The sequence below is a fragment of the Bacillus rossius genome, chromosome 2, assembly GCF_032445375.1.
Source record: "Bacillus rossius redtenbacheri isolate Brsri chromosome 2, Brsri_v3, whole genome shotgun sequence".
Taxonomy (NCBI): domain Eukaryota; kingdom Metazoa; phylum Arthropoda; class Insecta; order Phasmatodea; family Bacillidae; genus Bacillus; species Bacillus rossius.
In genome coordinates this window covers 83296737-83315020 of record NC_086331.1, presented here as the reverse complement: position 1 = coordinate 83315020, position 18284 = coordinate 83296737, and the positions used below count along the sequence as shown (strand labels likewise).

Genomic DNA, 18284 nt, shown 5'->3' with positions numbered 1-18284 from the left:
AAAAATTATTGTTGATTTTATTACATGGTTGGTACATATTTTTAAAGACAGTCTCGAAAGGCCTAGAATGGCAGAGATATAAAACCAAATATCAGTCTAATATTTTTGGCTTGTATTTTTTAACAAGGAAAATTTTAGAGTATTCAAAATTTCTTGTTACTGTAATTATGAATGTATTTTTTGTCGTAGAAAAATTTGCATGTAAAGCATTATTTAAGTCCGTAAATGCACGGTAGTGTGTTGGACTTTTTTTTTTTTTTTTTTTTGCCTGAGCGCGAAGGCAGGCAGCGCCCGGGGTCTGGACAGAGGGAGAGGGGAGGTGGACAGTACGCCAGAATCGGCTGGGACGCCGACGAGCCTAGGCGCGGTGCCCGCGAAGTTTGGTTTTGGGAAGAATGTTAGGCCAGGACGTGGTAAAAATAGTTCACTTGTAACGATTTAATAATAATGTTACGAGTGGAATTTTCCAACAAATTGTGCTATCAAGACCTGGTGTACGTTTTTTTCCCGGAAACTACTGCCAGCCGCAGTTTAGTGCCCTTTTGGAACCAGTTTACGTCGAGGCCAGTACTCATTGCTGGCGACTTTACCAGGTTTTACCTGGGGGTAGTATATGCCTGAGCGGAGAAGAAAATGGGCATAGGACATTAATTGTGCCCGCTCGCCTACTGGTGGAGGTGACCGTCGCATTAGACCATAATTGTCGCCTCGTCGCTTCGCCTTCACGTGCCTTAAAGATGTCGATTAACTTGGACACACGTGGATCATACTGCGGTTTTTGTTAATGCTTAAGTATATCATCACTTACACCTTCCTAAGATTTACATTGCTGTTTATTGTTGTTCTGAATTTGAACGGTCAAATATATTTTTATTTATTTATTTTTGCCCTCCACCCATATGGTTAAAGTACAGCTGTGGATAGTAATGCAGGATTTGTATTTTTGTAATGCTGGAAGTTATGGAACTCATTTTTGCTTTTTATTGTCGATCTTCTCATACTGGCCTGGGTTTCCGTGGGTTCACACTTTTAAAATTTTTGTATTTTCCTGATAGGTAATCGAGTTCTTTTACTGTAATATATTTCAAGCTGCCAGGGTGGGTTTGTATTCGTTATGTGTCATTTACATACTTGTTTAGCTAAACCAGTTTTGTTGAAGTTAATTTTTTTACTGTTTATTTTAATTTCGCACACATATATTTATTGGTTTTAGATTGTGTACATTCTTAAATTACTCCTAAAATTTATATTAATACAAAACTTATTACAAAATTCTTAATTTTAGCTTTTAATGTAATGACTACTAATTCTGTGAAGTATTTTAAAGCCTAAACATTAGCTCCGCGATTTAGAGATTTGCTTAAAAGAACTATCTTGAACCGACTTATTGGATAATTTGTTATTTAAAAGTTTAAACTTTTATCCGCAAAACGATTAATGAAAATTTATTAAATCAAACCTAAAATTTCAATTAGGCCCAAAATGAATTAGGCCACTAAAATCTCTCTCTCTCACTCTCTCTCTCTCTCTCTCTCTCTCTATATATATATATATATATATATATATATATATATACACCTATATATACCTATATGTAATAGGATGAATAGTACAATTTTGTTTCACAAAAATATTTCACTCTTTACAAATTGATTTGGAAGGTAGTGTGGATACCGTAAAAGCAATTTTGTCAAATAAATTATGAAGATGAAACTTGTAATATACTGATATTTTTTGGAAAATATTTTTCTAACAATATACTAACTCAATGCTAAGGTTATTTTTGCGCATAAGAAGTACGTTTTAAAAGAATATTAATATTTATTGTCGCGCTTACATTAGATTGGCGAATAATTTTAATATATTTGTGATTGAAAGACTTTATTAATGTTTTCAACTCCAATGACCGAGGTTACACTAGAACCTATTATTCCAGAGATAGTGGCCAGTAGCAACGACGATTAATCCACCGCGGCTAGCTACGATTAAATCAACTCATTTACGAGATTTTTAAATTCAAATTGGGTTTGGTTACGTTTATTTCGCTTACTAACTGTGGCTCCCTTTAGTAAATTAATCCATTCATCGGAATTCTTGTATACTTTGTAGCCAGTAGAGTAAATATTTTTGATATAAGCTGTTAATTATTGCAAGCACAACTCACCCAGCCGATGTTAAATAGATGCACATTAGTAGTAGGAAATAGGGAAAGCTGACCAAAAGTTATTCTTATGGGATTACGATTTGGTGTCTTGCTCAGTTGTAGCTTACCAATATTTAAGATTCGGCCATGTTCGGGCGTGTCCGCCTCTCGGTGACTAGGATCGGGACCTCGTCGGCCATCTTCGGTAATATTTTTCTTTTTCATCCACAATCTGGCACAGTGCTGCGCAGTTGTGCTAGTGTCGCTGCGAGGCATGTTAGTGTCGTGGATGGTTATATTTTTATATTTTTCTCGGTATTGGCTACTTCTACAGTAAAAATAATTTTGTGTTAGTTCTTATAGTGGTTCCTTAAAATATTTTAAATGTAAAAATTATTTTGAAAGTGGGCAGATTTGAACCTACGATCATCAAATTACCAACTCAGTGTTTTGACCAGTGGGTCGATTACATAAAAAATGTTTATAAGTATATACTAGAAGTAATTTAGAACTTTGATAGATCGAACCTCTGAGTTAGAAAAAATACGCCTTTGAGCACGAGGTTTAAATAAGGTAATTAAAAACACATATATTAGGACTCGCATTATTATTTTTAAATTTGAAGTAATAATAGCATCACCAGCTCGGGGACTTTTTTCACTATCTCAATTTTCGATACTGGTCACCAGAAGCGCTAGTTAACAAACGTCAGCTAGAGGGTGCTGTCGCCATCTTGTTTTCAAGTAATCGTTACACGGAGCGCTAGTGTCACATAGTATAATTATATGCCGTTTGCTTGATTGCAATCCAGTCATATTAGTTTAATTTTTACTTTTTGGAGTATCAGTTACCAGATTTTTATTACATTCGCCATTATGTCGACCGTCTCGGCCACTATCTTCTTATTCTGTAATTATTGACCTAGAAATTCGCGAAAAATTCCTAAAATCATCCAAAAAAATTAGCCTACTTGTTTAAATAATGATTTTTTCAGATAAAACTTTACTAATTTAATTAAAATTACCAAAAAATGTGACAGGTTCGAAAAAATCAACAAAAATTAAAATAAAAAATTATATAAATTCTACAAGTAAAAACAAAGAAAATTATAGAATGTCACGATTTCTACAGTCTTCTTAGAACGAAGCGAGTCCTTAGCATGTGTTTTCAGACCAGTTATACATAACAGTTGATTAACCAGGAAAATTATATTCAGTGTCCAGGAACGCACGTCCAATTGGTGCCAAGGTGCTTCCATTTAGTAGCATGTATTCGGCTGTCAGACACGTCCAGTAGGTTGCACGGCGCGTAAAGTTGGTGGTCAGGCATGTCTAATCAGTGGTCAGAAAACTATTTAGAGGTCAGGCGCATTCAGGTTGTTGGCAGCTGTATCTTCATTGATGTACGTGTGTTTTTAACCCACATGTGTAGTATTATTTCCACCTACACCGGCATGTACAAAAACACATTTTTGTTGTAAAATAACACCAACAAAGTAAGTATAATTTTACAAATTAATGACAGGTCATTTAACTACATAAATTACATTTAACACTGTATGAGTAATTTTACTATTTTAAATGTAAAATTGCACATAATTCGTCTATGTAATTATGAATGTGTAACATAGTGTAAAATAACATTTTTGTCTGTAAAATTACGCTGTTCTATATGTGTTTCTATCATTCATGTAATACAATTATAAGTCAATTCGGAACTTTTTATGACATCATTTAAGATTCTGTTGATCACTACTGTGTGTCGCTAGTGTGGCATCTTGTAAATTTCTTTATTAAGTCCCGAGTGTGGTGACGCAAGCGCGAACCGTGGTCGCAGATGCTCATGTCATTCTCCGAAAGCAGCGACCCTTACCATTAGCTGCATAATAAGTTATTATTATTTAATTTAATAAGGTATATAAACTAAGAATATTCGTTTAAATTATAGATAGGTACCTAAGAAGCCATTGTGTTCGTTGGGGGGTCGTAGATTGTTTCATTTAATTACTTTTGTTCCACTCGCAATATTTTAATTAACAAACTCAGCTTCCAAGGGCGCTAGTGACACTTGCTTTAGTTACAGCTATTACATCGTATCAAATTAATTGTTACTAGGTTCAGTGTCATTTTACTCCAAAAATGGAGGAGAAATCTAGCATTGATATGTGGTTAATTTTACACTATCAAACATGTAAAGTGACGACTGCATTGCAATTGTAATTTTACCTAAGGTCTGTGTAAAAAAATTTATTAATTTTATAGATATTAACCAAATTTTAATTTCACACCTACATTTGTGAAAAAATACACAAACTCGATCTTTTTAAAGTTATGATTCGTGGTGTATGTAACAGTCTTCGCTACACTGCATATAAAATTAAACACAATGAGTTTTCATTACTTACCCATACTTACGTGTAAAAATAAACTTACTTCGAAGGTGAAAAATCACCTTTTCCTTACAGTCAGCACAGGGAGAGTCAAGTGAGTAAATTAAGTCTTGTTGATAGTACTTTAACATGCATATTGCTAGTGTAAAATGACACCAGGTTGGTGTATTATCACGACACAGAGTGCTATTTTACTTAATGTTAGTGTAAATTTTCTATCACATTTTGGGTGTAAAGCCATCAGAAGGGTCGTTGATTTGCAATATATTTAATTTTTTATCAATATTTTATTTTAATAATATTACTTATATTACAGGGAAAATTACAGAAGGAATGTTGCCTGACACGCATACTGGAATTTAATTGAGTAAATATACAATTCTTGATAGTGTTTTAATACGCAAGTTTGTGTTAAACTACACAAACCATGTTGGTATATTATTATCACAACATAATGTGTTATTTTACTTCATGTTAATGTAATTTTATAAGGACATGTGTAAAACTAACATAACCGTTAATGTACATGGAAACTTTGTATATTCACACCAATGTTGAGTTATTATAATATACAACTTTATATTTGTAAATTTACAATACATAGGGGTAATTTTACACTCGAAATATGTAAAAATACACTAACTATGTGTTTTTCCGAATTACACGTCGAAGAATATAAAAATTCACTAACGCTAAATGTGTACGTCTGGAATCTGGAAATTCCGAAATGTTTTACCCTTTTTTAAATTTTTTTTTTTTGTATTCACAACTTTGAAAATTTAAAACGCCTTTCCTTGAACCAAACTGCTTTTTCCAGATTTCTTCCTAGTCAGCACAATATACCTTGTTTTCTGAAAACGGAAGTGCCACTTTCCCAGTGGTTTTGAAATGTCCTTTGTATATTACTTCTAGTCACTGATTACACAACCTTTATCAAGATAAGTTTTGGTGCTAAACTTGTCAAAAACCTGTAGGTACTTTTGAGGGTTCTCAAAAGTACTTGGTTTTTAAAGAATGTTTCTAAATTTTAAAATTCCCTTTCAGGGAATGTATAAATGAATGGCCGCCAATTTAACACAAAATTATAATGTTTTTAAAATGTTAATTCGCTTCCAGAAGCATCCAGTGTGAGAGCACTCTGATAATAGTTTGATTCCTGTTTTGGCCGCCACAGCCATCAGAAAAGAGTTTGATTGTAGTGACCTCATCAAGATCCAGGTTCTTAATTATAATGTTATTTGTTTCGAGCCTTTAGCATAAGCATCTCCAGTCCAGACATAAAAAAAAATCTTGTTTTTAGGGGAGGCTTAAATAACTTTCACATATTGTAAAATTAAATAAATAAATTTGTATTTAGTGATATGCCGCTTGTTCCGGAAGTTTTAGCCGAATTAAGTTCTTCTGACACATAACTGAGTACAAACTCACTTTCGGTTTCCTCTCAAAAACGTATCTGCCTTAATAACTCAATTTCAAAACTGTTTTACTGTCTTGTCCTTTTCATCCTTGATTTCGTTCTCCAAACTCATGCATGCAGATAATCTATCATTGTTTGGGGGCATTAAAACTTATATTGAAATTTGAATCGAAATCTGTTGTAAAAAATTCATATTCAGCTCGTAAATTTTCTTCCATACTTTTATCAAGAAATATTTCTCACATTTTCTTCACATTTAAGTGGCAGCTCAAGTACGGATGCACTTTGTTTCGTCCCATGCAATAATGAGACTGTATGGGGTGAATAGTTGTGATGAATTTTTTAATTTACTGTCATTCTTTTCAATTAATACTTTTTTATTTGACGGACTCCTCGACTTTCGAGTGCGTTGACACGAAGTTGAAGGTATTTCTGACAGTCGTTGGACACAATCACGGCTGACTTGTAAAACACCTAAGAATGCGGTTATGCTCACTTTTACATGTTCAATAATGCCTTTATTTCATCTTGGTAATGAATAATTTGTAATTTCTTGTTGTCTTGATTGACCTTCTGGTAAACGACTTGTTAAACATATGAGACTGCCACATGCTGGAGTAGGACATTTTTCTTTGATACGAGTTCTGTAATAGCAAAGTATTTTTGATGGATTATTCATACGTCTTGCATTGATAACTAATGACACCGACAACCGCCCTTGTTTCGATGTCCACAGGAGACATAACAGGAAATCATTTTGGGCAATGCATTGAATAAAGTCATAACTTTGTTGTGCAGATTGATATTTAATACAAATTTTATTATTTTTCACTGCCTACAATTGTGATTTATAGATAGGCCAGTACATGATAGTAAAAATGTGGCTGTAAATGTTAGACTGGTACAGACTAGCCTACTTACCTGCCTAGCCTTCTTTGTTACATTTTTTTTCCACCCTTCAGGTATGCGTTTTCGTTTCCTTGATGAGTGTATAGGAGTATATTTTAAAATAATAGAAGGAGAATCATTTACATAAAATTCTTTCCTGTCCATTATTACTGTTTCAAAAACCCGACAATACGAACTAGTAGATAATCACTCACATTACAACTACGCAGGTTATACCTAGTAGTTGTTTGGCTCTAAATTGTTATTGTTTAGTTGAATATATGTTTCGTAGACTATTCCTAGGAATCACCAACATTGCAAAACTAGCAAACATAATCACGTAAAATTTTTTTTATACAAACAATGTAATAAATTTGATTTAAAATTAAAGCACACTCAAATAACAGGTTATAACAGGTATTGAAAATAAAAATAAAAACGTGGCTGTTTTAGGGGTTATGGTTGTAGCAGCTTTTGGCATTGCATTTTATCGACAGGTTTTTAAAAAGTTTAATTTCTTATGTCCAAAGGCACGCAACAGGTTTTGCAACTGATTTTTTTTCTTTTTCTTTTTCTTTTTTATACGTGGACAAGTTATAACAAGGTTTGCCACTCAGTATCCACAACGATTTTAAGGCAATATAATAACGAATACGTAGATACTATTATATAAATTTATATATATTTTTGTTTTGCAGCGGCCTTTGCAAATGGGTTACTCGTTTATGTTATGTTTTACAGAGACACTCTTTGAGAAATAATATTTAAAATGAGGTCCAAACTCATGACATACTATGATGTCTTGCAGGGCGTGTCTGAGCTGACACCAAGCATCCGGCGGTTGGTTTACATCGCGACCACCCTGGCAGAAACAGCGGTGCCGATCATCAACTACACTTGCATAGTCGTCGGGAGCCTCATGCTGACAGTGACGTTTGTTCGTGCCTACAAGAACGTGGTGTTCACTCGAGAGACGCTGGAGCGTGGCAAGAAGACGCTGAGACGCGGCAGCAGCTTCATCATCAACGGCCAGCACCGGCTGCTCATCATCAGGGACTCGTACACCCTGCTGAACAACATCAGCTCCGAGCCCGACCCCGACCCCGACCCGGAGCCGGACGTGTGACCTATCGCTGTCGCTCCAGGCGAGCTATCGACTCTCGTCGCACTATCGACCACGAGCACTCTTCTGATAGGTAGTGCTTGCTGAAGATATTGTCTTTTTATAATGATGATGGCAAAGAAAACTCTACATTTTCAAAATAATTTTCAATCAATTTTTGTTTTTATACTCAAATATGTAGTAAATACCTATTTTTAAGAAAATATATCCAAGACTTTGAAGCGAAAGTACTGATACGTACTGAAACTGTTCTTGCAAATAAGATTATTCATATCAAATAGTTGTAAAAAATTGAACAAATTTTCTGGTTACGTGCACTTTTATTGCAGTTTCTATGAAAAAATTTGTTAAGTTAAACCAAGGACAAATCAGTGTCAACTGTAGGTAAAACACTATCACTGGAATGAATTTTTTTCTAAGAGATTGAAAATCTTAAGAATATTTTATCTTAAACATTTTTAAGACGCATCACAAAAATGTTATATGATTATTGCATTATAGTTTATATTTTAATTAGTTGAAAAATGTTCAAGCAATAAAAAGCATATGAATGTACATGAACATATTTAAAAATTAATGTCTTCACTTTGAAGAAGTTTATTTATATTAAATTTAAAAAAAACAAAGGTAGATGCTTTCATGGTAAAGTACTACATTTATTCGAACATACGAATATAAACATTTCTGTGAGAACAAAGTTATTATATACTTGAAAATGTTTTACTATTCTGAATCTTATTTGTTGTGTGCCAACTTTAAATGGTATATACTATGAAAATCAAGAGTTCCAAAATATTTGCTCAATTTTATAGTAGGACACTTCACTGTTACTAATTTTCCATATAATTGAAGTACAAAGCAAGTAGAACACGAGATTTTATAAAACTCTGCAATTTTTACTTTTCTATATTTCTGTTAAATTTTTTCTTTATATTTCTTTGTACTTTTTGTCAGTACGAGACCTAGTAGAATAGAATTTAAAATAAGGTTATAAGCTGTATTCTATTATATTTGTAATCCAATTTTTTGATGTAATAATTTTTTCAATGAAATTGTATTATTTTATACATTAGTTTATTGGAAGAATATTCCTTTTTTTATATCTGAGAGGACTGTGTTGCTTTTTTCCTGGCTGTGATGTATTGTTGTAGCAAATTTTACACACTTGTTTCCAACGTTTTTTAATGTTACAGGCTTTCATATTGAGATAACGTTAAAAAAAGTTACTTTTTCTATGTTACGTGTTAAAGTGATTGAATTTTAGGTAAGCTGCCTAGGCTTAGTACTTTGTAATATTTCAGCCATTCATTTTCACAGAATTCATTTTTATATTCTGTACACGTTCATAAAAGGCATGAATAAAAATCACTGACTGGTTTATCTTCTGAAACTGCATCCAACTATAGATGAACCTTTCCTTACACTACGGGTCACAAACATACCGTGTATTAATTGTTCTTCAAATATATATTTTTTGCAATTAAAGATAAAAAAGTTTTTTAGTCCAAAAGTTCATTAAAGTTTATTTGCATGTCGTTTTTTTAATCTCGGATTAAATTGATTACATTTGTACACACCTGAGCTTCGGAACTTTCATCCACATACACAACATTTAAGAAAATTTTCTTACTTGAACACATCTTTCCCTAGTTAAAAAATGGTAGTCACTGCTTTTCTATGATCTACCCTAATTTTAAAATGTTTCTTATTTGATTTGGATGCTACAAACTCCAGCGAAGATGTGTTGTTCAGAACCATTTTCAACAGGAAAAACGCTGGAATTTTTTGTACAAACGAAAATGTTCCGTTCAAGAGATACTTGTTCGTTATCTAAAAAAAATATATATTCGCCTTGTTAAAAGTTGTTTTGTGTTTATGCATTTAAAGAAATTATCATGGAATAAATATTTTAATCCAAATAGAATACTCCTGTGGACAATTTATTTATTTGTACCTGTACACTGTACAGTCAACTGTCAGACATATTTATCTATAAAGCATGTATGATATGACTGAAGCCTCCTTATATAGTACTTTAGAATCTTCCATGGCCTGTTGTACGGAACGTTCTGTGAAAGGTTTAGTGGTCAGCCGGCAATTGTCTTGGAATTTTTTTTCGGAAGTGGGAAATTTACAATGTAATGTTGCATATAAACTGAGGAATAACGCCAATCATACGATCGTTTGGTGGTATTCCTAGTGACAAAATGTGTCGTTATATGCTTTCAAATACCGAAAAATGTGATTTAACCTTATGCGAAAACTAAAGTTAATATTAGTTTCAGTAGAAGGAAACATGGGTGTTAAGGAACAGGCACTGAATCTACTGGATCCATTATGCTAATTAGGCAGGGCAGAGGGCAGGTTAGTCCGCCGCGACGGGGGGGGGGGGGGGGGGATCGTCCACAGATAATATTTCCCAGCGCTCCTGAACGTTGCTCTTTCCGTGACGGTCATTACAATTAAGCGCCCCGCTCCCCGACCGCCATATTGCATTCTAATTTTTTTTAGTCTTATAAAATCTAGATTGCGGAGGGTCAGGAATCTAACCACCGGACCCTGTTAATAATAAAAGGTAAAGAGATATAAAAAATACGCTTCCAACCGCTCGGCCACCATGACATGAGGAAGTATACAAGACTTATATACGTACATATAAAATAAGAATATCCTAGAAATAAAAAAATCAATACGAGTACTAAGTATAATTAATTTTTTTTAAATAAAAAATATATTATACAACCTTAGAGTATAATTATTGTATTCAACATAAGCCCTAACATAAAGTATTTATATATTATATTATTTCATTGGTATTTCTATAACATTTGCCCTTTTCTTTCGTATAATATATCATAACTAATTTTATTATAATACATTTCTTAATAAAATGTTAATGTAACTATTATGTATATGATATAGGTATCTATTTAGACAACGTCCACTTTATACATAATTTATAATAACATAGTTTTAAAATGTTAATAGTACTATAATCTTATGATATAGGCATTCCTTTACCCAAGCACCTTTTTCAATCATGCCCAATACAATAAAATATGCTGTAAAATACGTTTTAAAGGTATTTAAAATAAAAAATTAAAATTTATGATTTAGTGACATAGGTACGTCCTGTACTCTATGCCATATCATTTGTGCCATATATAATTACACATGCTATAAAAAACTTTCAATATTTGGAAACAAATTTGTAGTAAATTTATAATCGATATTAATAGGTATGCTTTCAAAATACAACCCTTTACTCATACTTATATCATACCTCATGCTAAATATACATTAAAAATTTTAAATAAAATATTAATAAATATATATAATTAAAAAGTTGTACCTATGTAATTTAACATAAGCACCATTTAAAATTCATTTATGCTAAAAATACTTTAATATTTTAAAATAAATATTAACATATTTGTAATCTTTAAACATAGACATTTAACATATGTCCTTATATCTGTATAGTATATTGTAATGTACGTAAGAAAAATAAAATTATAATAGTTCAATTTAAAATTTTAGTATAATTATATTCTTATGACATAGGTAAGTCTTACAGCTCCACAATTAGTAAGTATAATAATATCATCCCAAAAACCAGCATTAAAAAACATTAAAAATAGTTATGTTTAGACGGTGCCATCTTCGACTCATAAAGAATAGATCGAATCTTTCCTACAAGAGAGCGTTAGTTTTGTGAGCGCTAGTCTCTCTTGTTTTATAAAGAAAACGATGTTCCTAGTTGCGACCATATCGATGTTAATAATCGATACTCAAAAATAAATATTTTGGATTTAAAAGGTGTAGAAGACTAAGTAATAGCTCTCCGCGGGGGGCCGCCATCTTGGATAGCGTAAGGGTGAGGGGAGGGGCTGGAGGAAGCACGATGTGTGAAGTACGGTATCTAACGAACTGGGGGAGAAGGGGAGGTAAAATAGCGAAGTATCAATTAGTAGCAACCATCTTGAACCAAATCATATATGGGTGATGCTGTGGGAGAGGATGTAGGAGGGCAACATGGCATCCGGAGCACCAAAATAATCGGAAAGTTGAGAGGGGTAGAATGTAAATGTCATCGTCTGCTAGGAGCAACCATCTTGAATGCTGTCGGATTTAAAAGGGGAGAGGGGGCGCGACGTGTGGAGAGGGGTAGAATAGCATTACCACCTGCCGGGGGCAGCCATCTTGAACATACCCAGGACGAGTGACTCCTGGGGATGCCGTTATATTTTAAAACAAAAAGCCGATCATTAATAGTTGGCTTTAAACCACAGATTGTGGAGTGTTCTGTTCTAATCAGGTAAAAACAAATGTTTTCGTGTAGCCCACGTGACCAGGAGCACACTTAAAGTAGGTATGTTAGAAGTTGACAGTAAGTAAATGAAATTACACAGTTTAAAAGGATATTGCACGCCTGAAAACGAGACAAAGTATAATGCAGTCCCACTTGCCATATTTTGATGTCTCACACAGCAAATCACATGCACGCAACACACGGGCAAGAGAGAATACCTCTCACAGCAATGGTACTAGTTCCAACTGTCGTTCTAAGCCCACAGTCTAGCCAAGCCATCCCTTCACCCTTCATCCAAAAAGACGAATCAGTCCAAGGGAGGAAAACAATGAGGCAGGTTATCTTTTGCATCTTTCCAGTTTAATTTTTTATTATGTATTATATTAACATCATGAGTGGACCCTCGACCACCATGTGATGCCAGGCAAGTATTGACACGTACTCTTGTGAATGAATACCTGCAATCAGTGTCAAACAAGTACACACCTGTGATATGTGGTCGTGGGAAACTATACACACGAGTTTTCAAAATGGAAAATCTATTGCAAGAATCTTCTATATACATGTACAGAGAATTGTGGATCAAAAATCACTCGTAATTGTGTGAGGCCACTAGTACGAATTTTAACCTTACTTAAACATACTAGTTACCCGTTACACAAATATACAACTGATATGGTTCCTTTTTACAATTCCTGATATAGGCTATTAATAATAAAAATTGAATAGCTATACCATCACACACATATATGAATGTTGCGGATACACAGTACTTTAATACAAAATTCGGAACCAAAAAAATGTTAGATTGATAAAAACTCACATTATAGAACTTGGAGTCTTTGGTTATACTTCCATTGAATGCACTTATGAATGAAAAATACTAAACATCCTTCCTCACTGATGCCCACAATCAGATTGACCAGTTCGATCCAAAGTGGTGTTACTCGGAGTTGGGGCCCTTGCACACGGACCACTCGATCGCGCGCTTCTTTGGTTGTCGCCGTTTTATCATAGAAATAGAATCAAGCCGAGCAATTGGGATTCAAGATATGATGCCTACATCAATGAAATTTTTACGAGGGAAGGTTTCGTGTGGAAGGTGTGAGCAACAATTGTCCCAGATTTTGTTGTCAGGGATGTTGCAAGAAACAACAAAGTTAGTATATGCTAATTTATTTAAGTGTATAAAAACCTAAACATATAAAAATACCACATTTAATAAAGAAAGCTCAACTTTTTTTCCCGAATAGAAGTTGATGTTTGATGGGGGGAAAAATGGGTGCATGTAATTATGTAGGCGCGTTAGAAGTTATAATTACTTGGCGTGGCAAAAAACTAACTAACTTTAATTTTGGATACAAATAATTAGTAGGAATAAAATAATGAAAGCACTAGCGTGATATTAAGAATACGGATGATAATGTATAAATTAAAACAAATCAAAAAAAAATTTAATAAAATATCAGTATTTAATATTAACATAAACACTTGCAATATTAATTATTTAATTTAGTAAAATAATCGAGATAACTTTTAACTAGTAACGAAATAAATAAATATACCGAATGTTTATTCTAAATTATGGTATTATGTATTTTTTTATTATAATTTATTAATGTATAATGTAAATAAGTTGTATGTACGGAAAAATAACCTCTGTTATTCAAATACACTAAAAAAGGTTTATAAACATAATTTATATCACTAATATTCATAATAAATAAAGGTTTTTAATAATATGAACCAGTATTCAATATCAATAACTAAAGTATCTATATGATTTAAAAGATAATATACAAAAGTTTTATTTGTATGTAGCCTTTTTTCTTCCTGTCCATTTTGTTGCATGCTACGCGCGTATCATAAAATTTCATTCTCGTCATTTTTCCATAACCCGCCTAAATATGTATAAACTAAACTCGCTTTTATAAATTCACTTAAAAATACAATTGATAAAGTTTATAGACACAAATTCTATCACTAATATTCATAATAAATAAACGTTATTAATGATATTGACCAGTAATTAATATCAATCACTATAGGCTAGTATAAGTTTTAAAGCACATACATAATTTTTATTTGTATCTGGTCTTTTTTGTGTGTTGCCTTTTTTGCATCCTGTGATAATTTCGTTGCATGGTGCGCCGCATCGTAAAAATACACTCCTATATTTTTTTCATAATGCGCTTAAACAAATTTAACTTCAAAAATCTTATTACAATATTTTTTGAAACATAAAACGGACATTGCTAAAAGAATTCGTGCCATCGTATTTTGCTACACATGTTGAATGATTAGTCAGTATAAAAGAAAACTATGTATGCTTCACTGGTACTAAAGTTAGCACTCAGCATACCAAAAACTGGCGAAGTAAACATAAAAAATTAAGTTTTAAACATAAAGAAAACTTAGACATTTCTCAAACGTAATGACTTAAATAAAAAGTAACTTTACAATATCTTTTGGTTCAGAATTTATGGAATGCTCTATTAACGGAGTGGCGTATTGAGTAGGGGAGACCAGGGCAATATGATCCCCTTAAGCGTTGAAGAATTATTCCTAATATATCAGTGCATGAAATAATGTGAGGATTTGTTTGTGTATTAAGACATAATCAATGAACACTTACATTTTTTTAAAAATATTTATGACATGAAAACTAAAATCTTTGAGAGTGATTAGTTCTAAGTATGCAAAAAGCTCATTTTGCCCCGGAATATGGACTTAACGTTCAAAACAAATATGTCATGCCAGTTGTATGATAAATTTTTTTTTCTTGTTATTTATCCACATAATTTCAAATGTTGTAATATTACTTCATGTGTTTGTTATGCTGCATAATTTGATAATTTATTTTGGTTGAAATTCACCTTTGTATTCCGGGGCAAAATGATTCCTAATTTAACTTACATTTGATGGTTAATCCGTGTGCTTGCGATCATTCCTTCGGTTTCGGTCAAAGGTCAAAGTCACACCCATCCAAGATGACAGCCGTGACGTCGCAATCCAAGATGGCGGACCGTGAGAAATCTGAGAAGCACTAGCAGGAAGGACGAACTTCCTTCTCCTTGAAGACTATCGATGCCATTATTCTTATGCGATCGATAGTGAACAACCCGCATCCCGCATAAAATAAATAAATATTATTTTACCTGCAAGCAAAACGTGACGTCATCTGATGTTGAAAAGCGGAACTGCTTGCAGCAAGTACCTTTGCATGAAATAAATTAACTCTCACCACTGAATAGTGCTATTGTAGTCAGTTAGAGACATAAAGTTTCGTAGCCATGCGGCCAATTAGTCATGCATTCTCGTAACCATGCGTTCTGGAAGCTTCGTTGTCCTATAGCCTCGCGATGACGTAACCTTGAAGACTTGCAATCGCATAGTCTCGTAACCTCATGGCTCGTAGTCTCGTAGTCATGATGTATTGGAGCCTCGTAGACTTGAAGCTATGTAAGCAAGTAGCTTTGTAATCTTATAACATAATGCTGATGGTGTAGATGTAGCAAAAGAGAAAATTCCATCGAAGACAGATGTGTCAATTGGAGCCTTGTAGACGAGTAGCTTCGTAGTCAAGAACTCATGCAGACTTGTATTCCTGTATCCACGCAGTCACGTAAACTCGTTTTCTAGAGGCTTCGTAGCTCTGTAGCCTCGCAGTCTCGTAAACATGAAGATTCGTAGTCACGTAATCTCGTAACCTCATGGCTCGAAGTCGCGTAGTCATGAAGTCTTAGGACCTCGTAGAATTGAAGCTACGTATCCAAGTATCCTCGTAGACTTGAAGCTACGTAAGCAAGCGGCCTTGTAATCTTATAACATAATGCTGGTGGTGCAGTTGGAGCAAAAGAGAAAATTCTGACGAAAACAGATGCTGTAATTGTAGCCTTGTAGACGAGTAGCTTCGTAGTCAAGTACTCATGCAGACTGGTAGTCCTGTATCCTCGCAGTCACGTAAACCTGTGTACTAGAGGCTCCGTAGCTCTGTAGCCTCGCAGTCTCGTAAACTTGAAGATTCGTAGTCACGTAGTCTCGTAACCTCATGGCTCGTAGTCGCGTAGCCAGGATGTCTTGGGACCTCGTAGAATTGTAGCCTCGCAGTCTAGTTACCATGCGTTCTGGAAGCTTCGTAGTCCTATAGCCTCGCGATCACGTAACCTAGAAGACTCGCAATCGCATAGACTCGTAACCTCATGGCTCGTAGTCTCGTAGTCATGATGCATTGGAGGCTCGTAGACTTGAAGCTATGTAAGCAAGAGGCCTTGTAATCTTATAACATAATGCTGATGGAGAAGTTGGAGCAAAAGAGAAAATTCCGTCGAAGACAGATGCGGTAACTGGAGTCATGTAGACGAGTACCTTCGTAGTCAAGTACTCTTGCAGACTTGTAGTCCTGTATCCTCGCAGTCATGTAAACCTGTGTACTAGAAACTTCGTAGCTCTGTAGCCTCGCAAGCCATGTATAACTCGTAACCATCTAGATCATTTTAGACTCGTAGCCATGTGGTCTCATAGTCTCTTAGACTCGAAGAATTCAAGCCTAATACGTTTGGAGCCAAAAGACTTTTGGGACCAAATGACTGTAGTTGACAATGACTGATGGAGCCAATGAATATTGGAGTCAATGAATATTGGAGCCATTGAATATTGGAGCCAATGAATATTGGAGCCAATGAATATTGGAACCAATGAATATTGCAGTCAATGATTATTGGAGCCAATGAATATTGTAGCCAATGACTATTGGAGCCAATGACTATCGGAGCCAAAAGACTGTTGGAGCCAAAAGGCTGATGGAACCTTTTGGAGCAATTCGAGCCAATTGATATTGGAGCTCATGGATATTGGAGTCAATGAATATTGGAGCCAATGAATATTGGAGCCAATGAATATTGGAGCCAATGAATATTGGAGCCAATGAATATTGGAGCCAATGAATATTGGAGCCAATAAAATTTGGAGTCAATGACAAATTAATGTGCTTCCTTTTCGTCGATGGTGCTGCCTTTTCGTTGTCGGTGCTTCCAAATGTGCTTCCTTTTCGTTGGCGGTGCTGCCTTTTCTTTGTCGGTGCTTCCAAATGTGCTTCCTTTTCGTTGGCGGTGCTGCCTTTTCGTTGATGGTGCTTCCTTTTCGTTGTCGGTGCTTCCAAATGTGCTATCTTTTCTTTGGCGGTGCTGCCTTTTCGTTGTCGGTGCTTCCAAATGTGCTTCCTTTTCGTTGGCGGTGCTGCCTTTTCTTTGTCGGTGCTTCCAAATGTGCTTCCTTTTCGTTGGCGGTGCTGCCTTTTCTTTGTCGGTGCTTCCAAATGTGCTGCCTTTTCGTTGTCGGTGCTTCCAAATGTGCTTCCTTTTCGTTGGCGGTGCTGCCTTTTCTTTGTCGATGCTACCAAATGTGCTTCCTTTTCGTTGGCGGTGCTGCCTTTTCTTTGACGGTGCTTCCAAATGTGCTGCCTTTTCGTTGTCGGTGCTTCCAAATGTGCTGCCTTTTCGTTGATGGTGCTTCCTTTTCGTTGTCGGTGCTTCCAAATGTGCTATCTTTTCTTTGGCGGTGCTGCCTTTTCGTTGTCGGTGCTTCCAAATGTGCTTCCTTTTCGTTGGCGGTGCTGCCTTTTCTTTGTCGGTGCTTCCAAATGTGCTTCCTTTTCGTTGGCGGTGCTGCCTTTTCTTTGTCGGTGCTTCCAAATGTGCTGCCTTTTCGTTGTCGGTGCTGCCTTTTCGTTGTCGGTGCTGCCTTTTCGTTGTCGGTGCTGCCTTTTCGTTGTCGGTGCTGCCTTTTCGTTGTCGGTGCTTCCAAATGTGCTGCCTTTTCGTTGTCGGTGCTGCCTTTTCGTTGTCGGTGCTTCCAAATGTGCTTCCTTTTCGTTGGCGGTGGTGCCTTTTCTTTGTCGGTGCTACCAAATGTGCTTCCTTTTCGTTGGCGGTGCTGCCTTTTCTTTGACGGTGCTTCCAAATGTGCTGCCTTTTCGTTGTCGGTGCTTCCAAATGTGCTGCCTTTTCGTTG

The 18284-nt window shown here is 35.0% G+C and overlaps 1 protein-coding gene across 3 annotated transcripts in view; it reads left to right on the top strand.

Annotated features, from left to right (window-relative positions):
* LOC134529415 (scavenger receptor class B member 1) overlaps nt 1-10304 on the top strand; it is a 247511-nt gene extending 237207 nt beyond the window's left edge. For 2 of the 3 annotated variants that reach the window (XM_063363467.1, XM_063363466.1), the window contains exon 10: nt 7646-10304. In XM_063363467.1, the coding sequence (XP_063219537.1) occupies nt 7646-7963 (318 nt within the window). In that variant the 3' untranslated portion in view covers nt 7964-10304. The remainder of the gene's footprint in view (nt 1-7645) is intronic. The other variant, XM_063363465.1, reaches the window with a different exon arrangement.
* The last annotated feature ends 7980 nt before the right edge of the window (nt 10305-18284 follow it).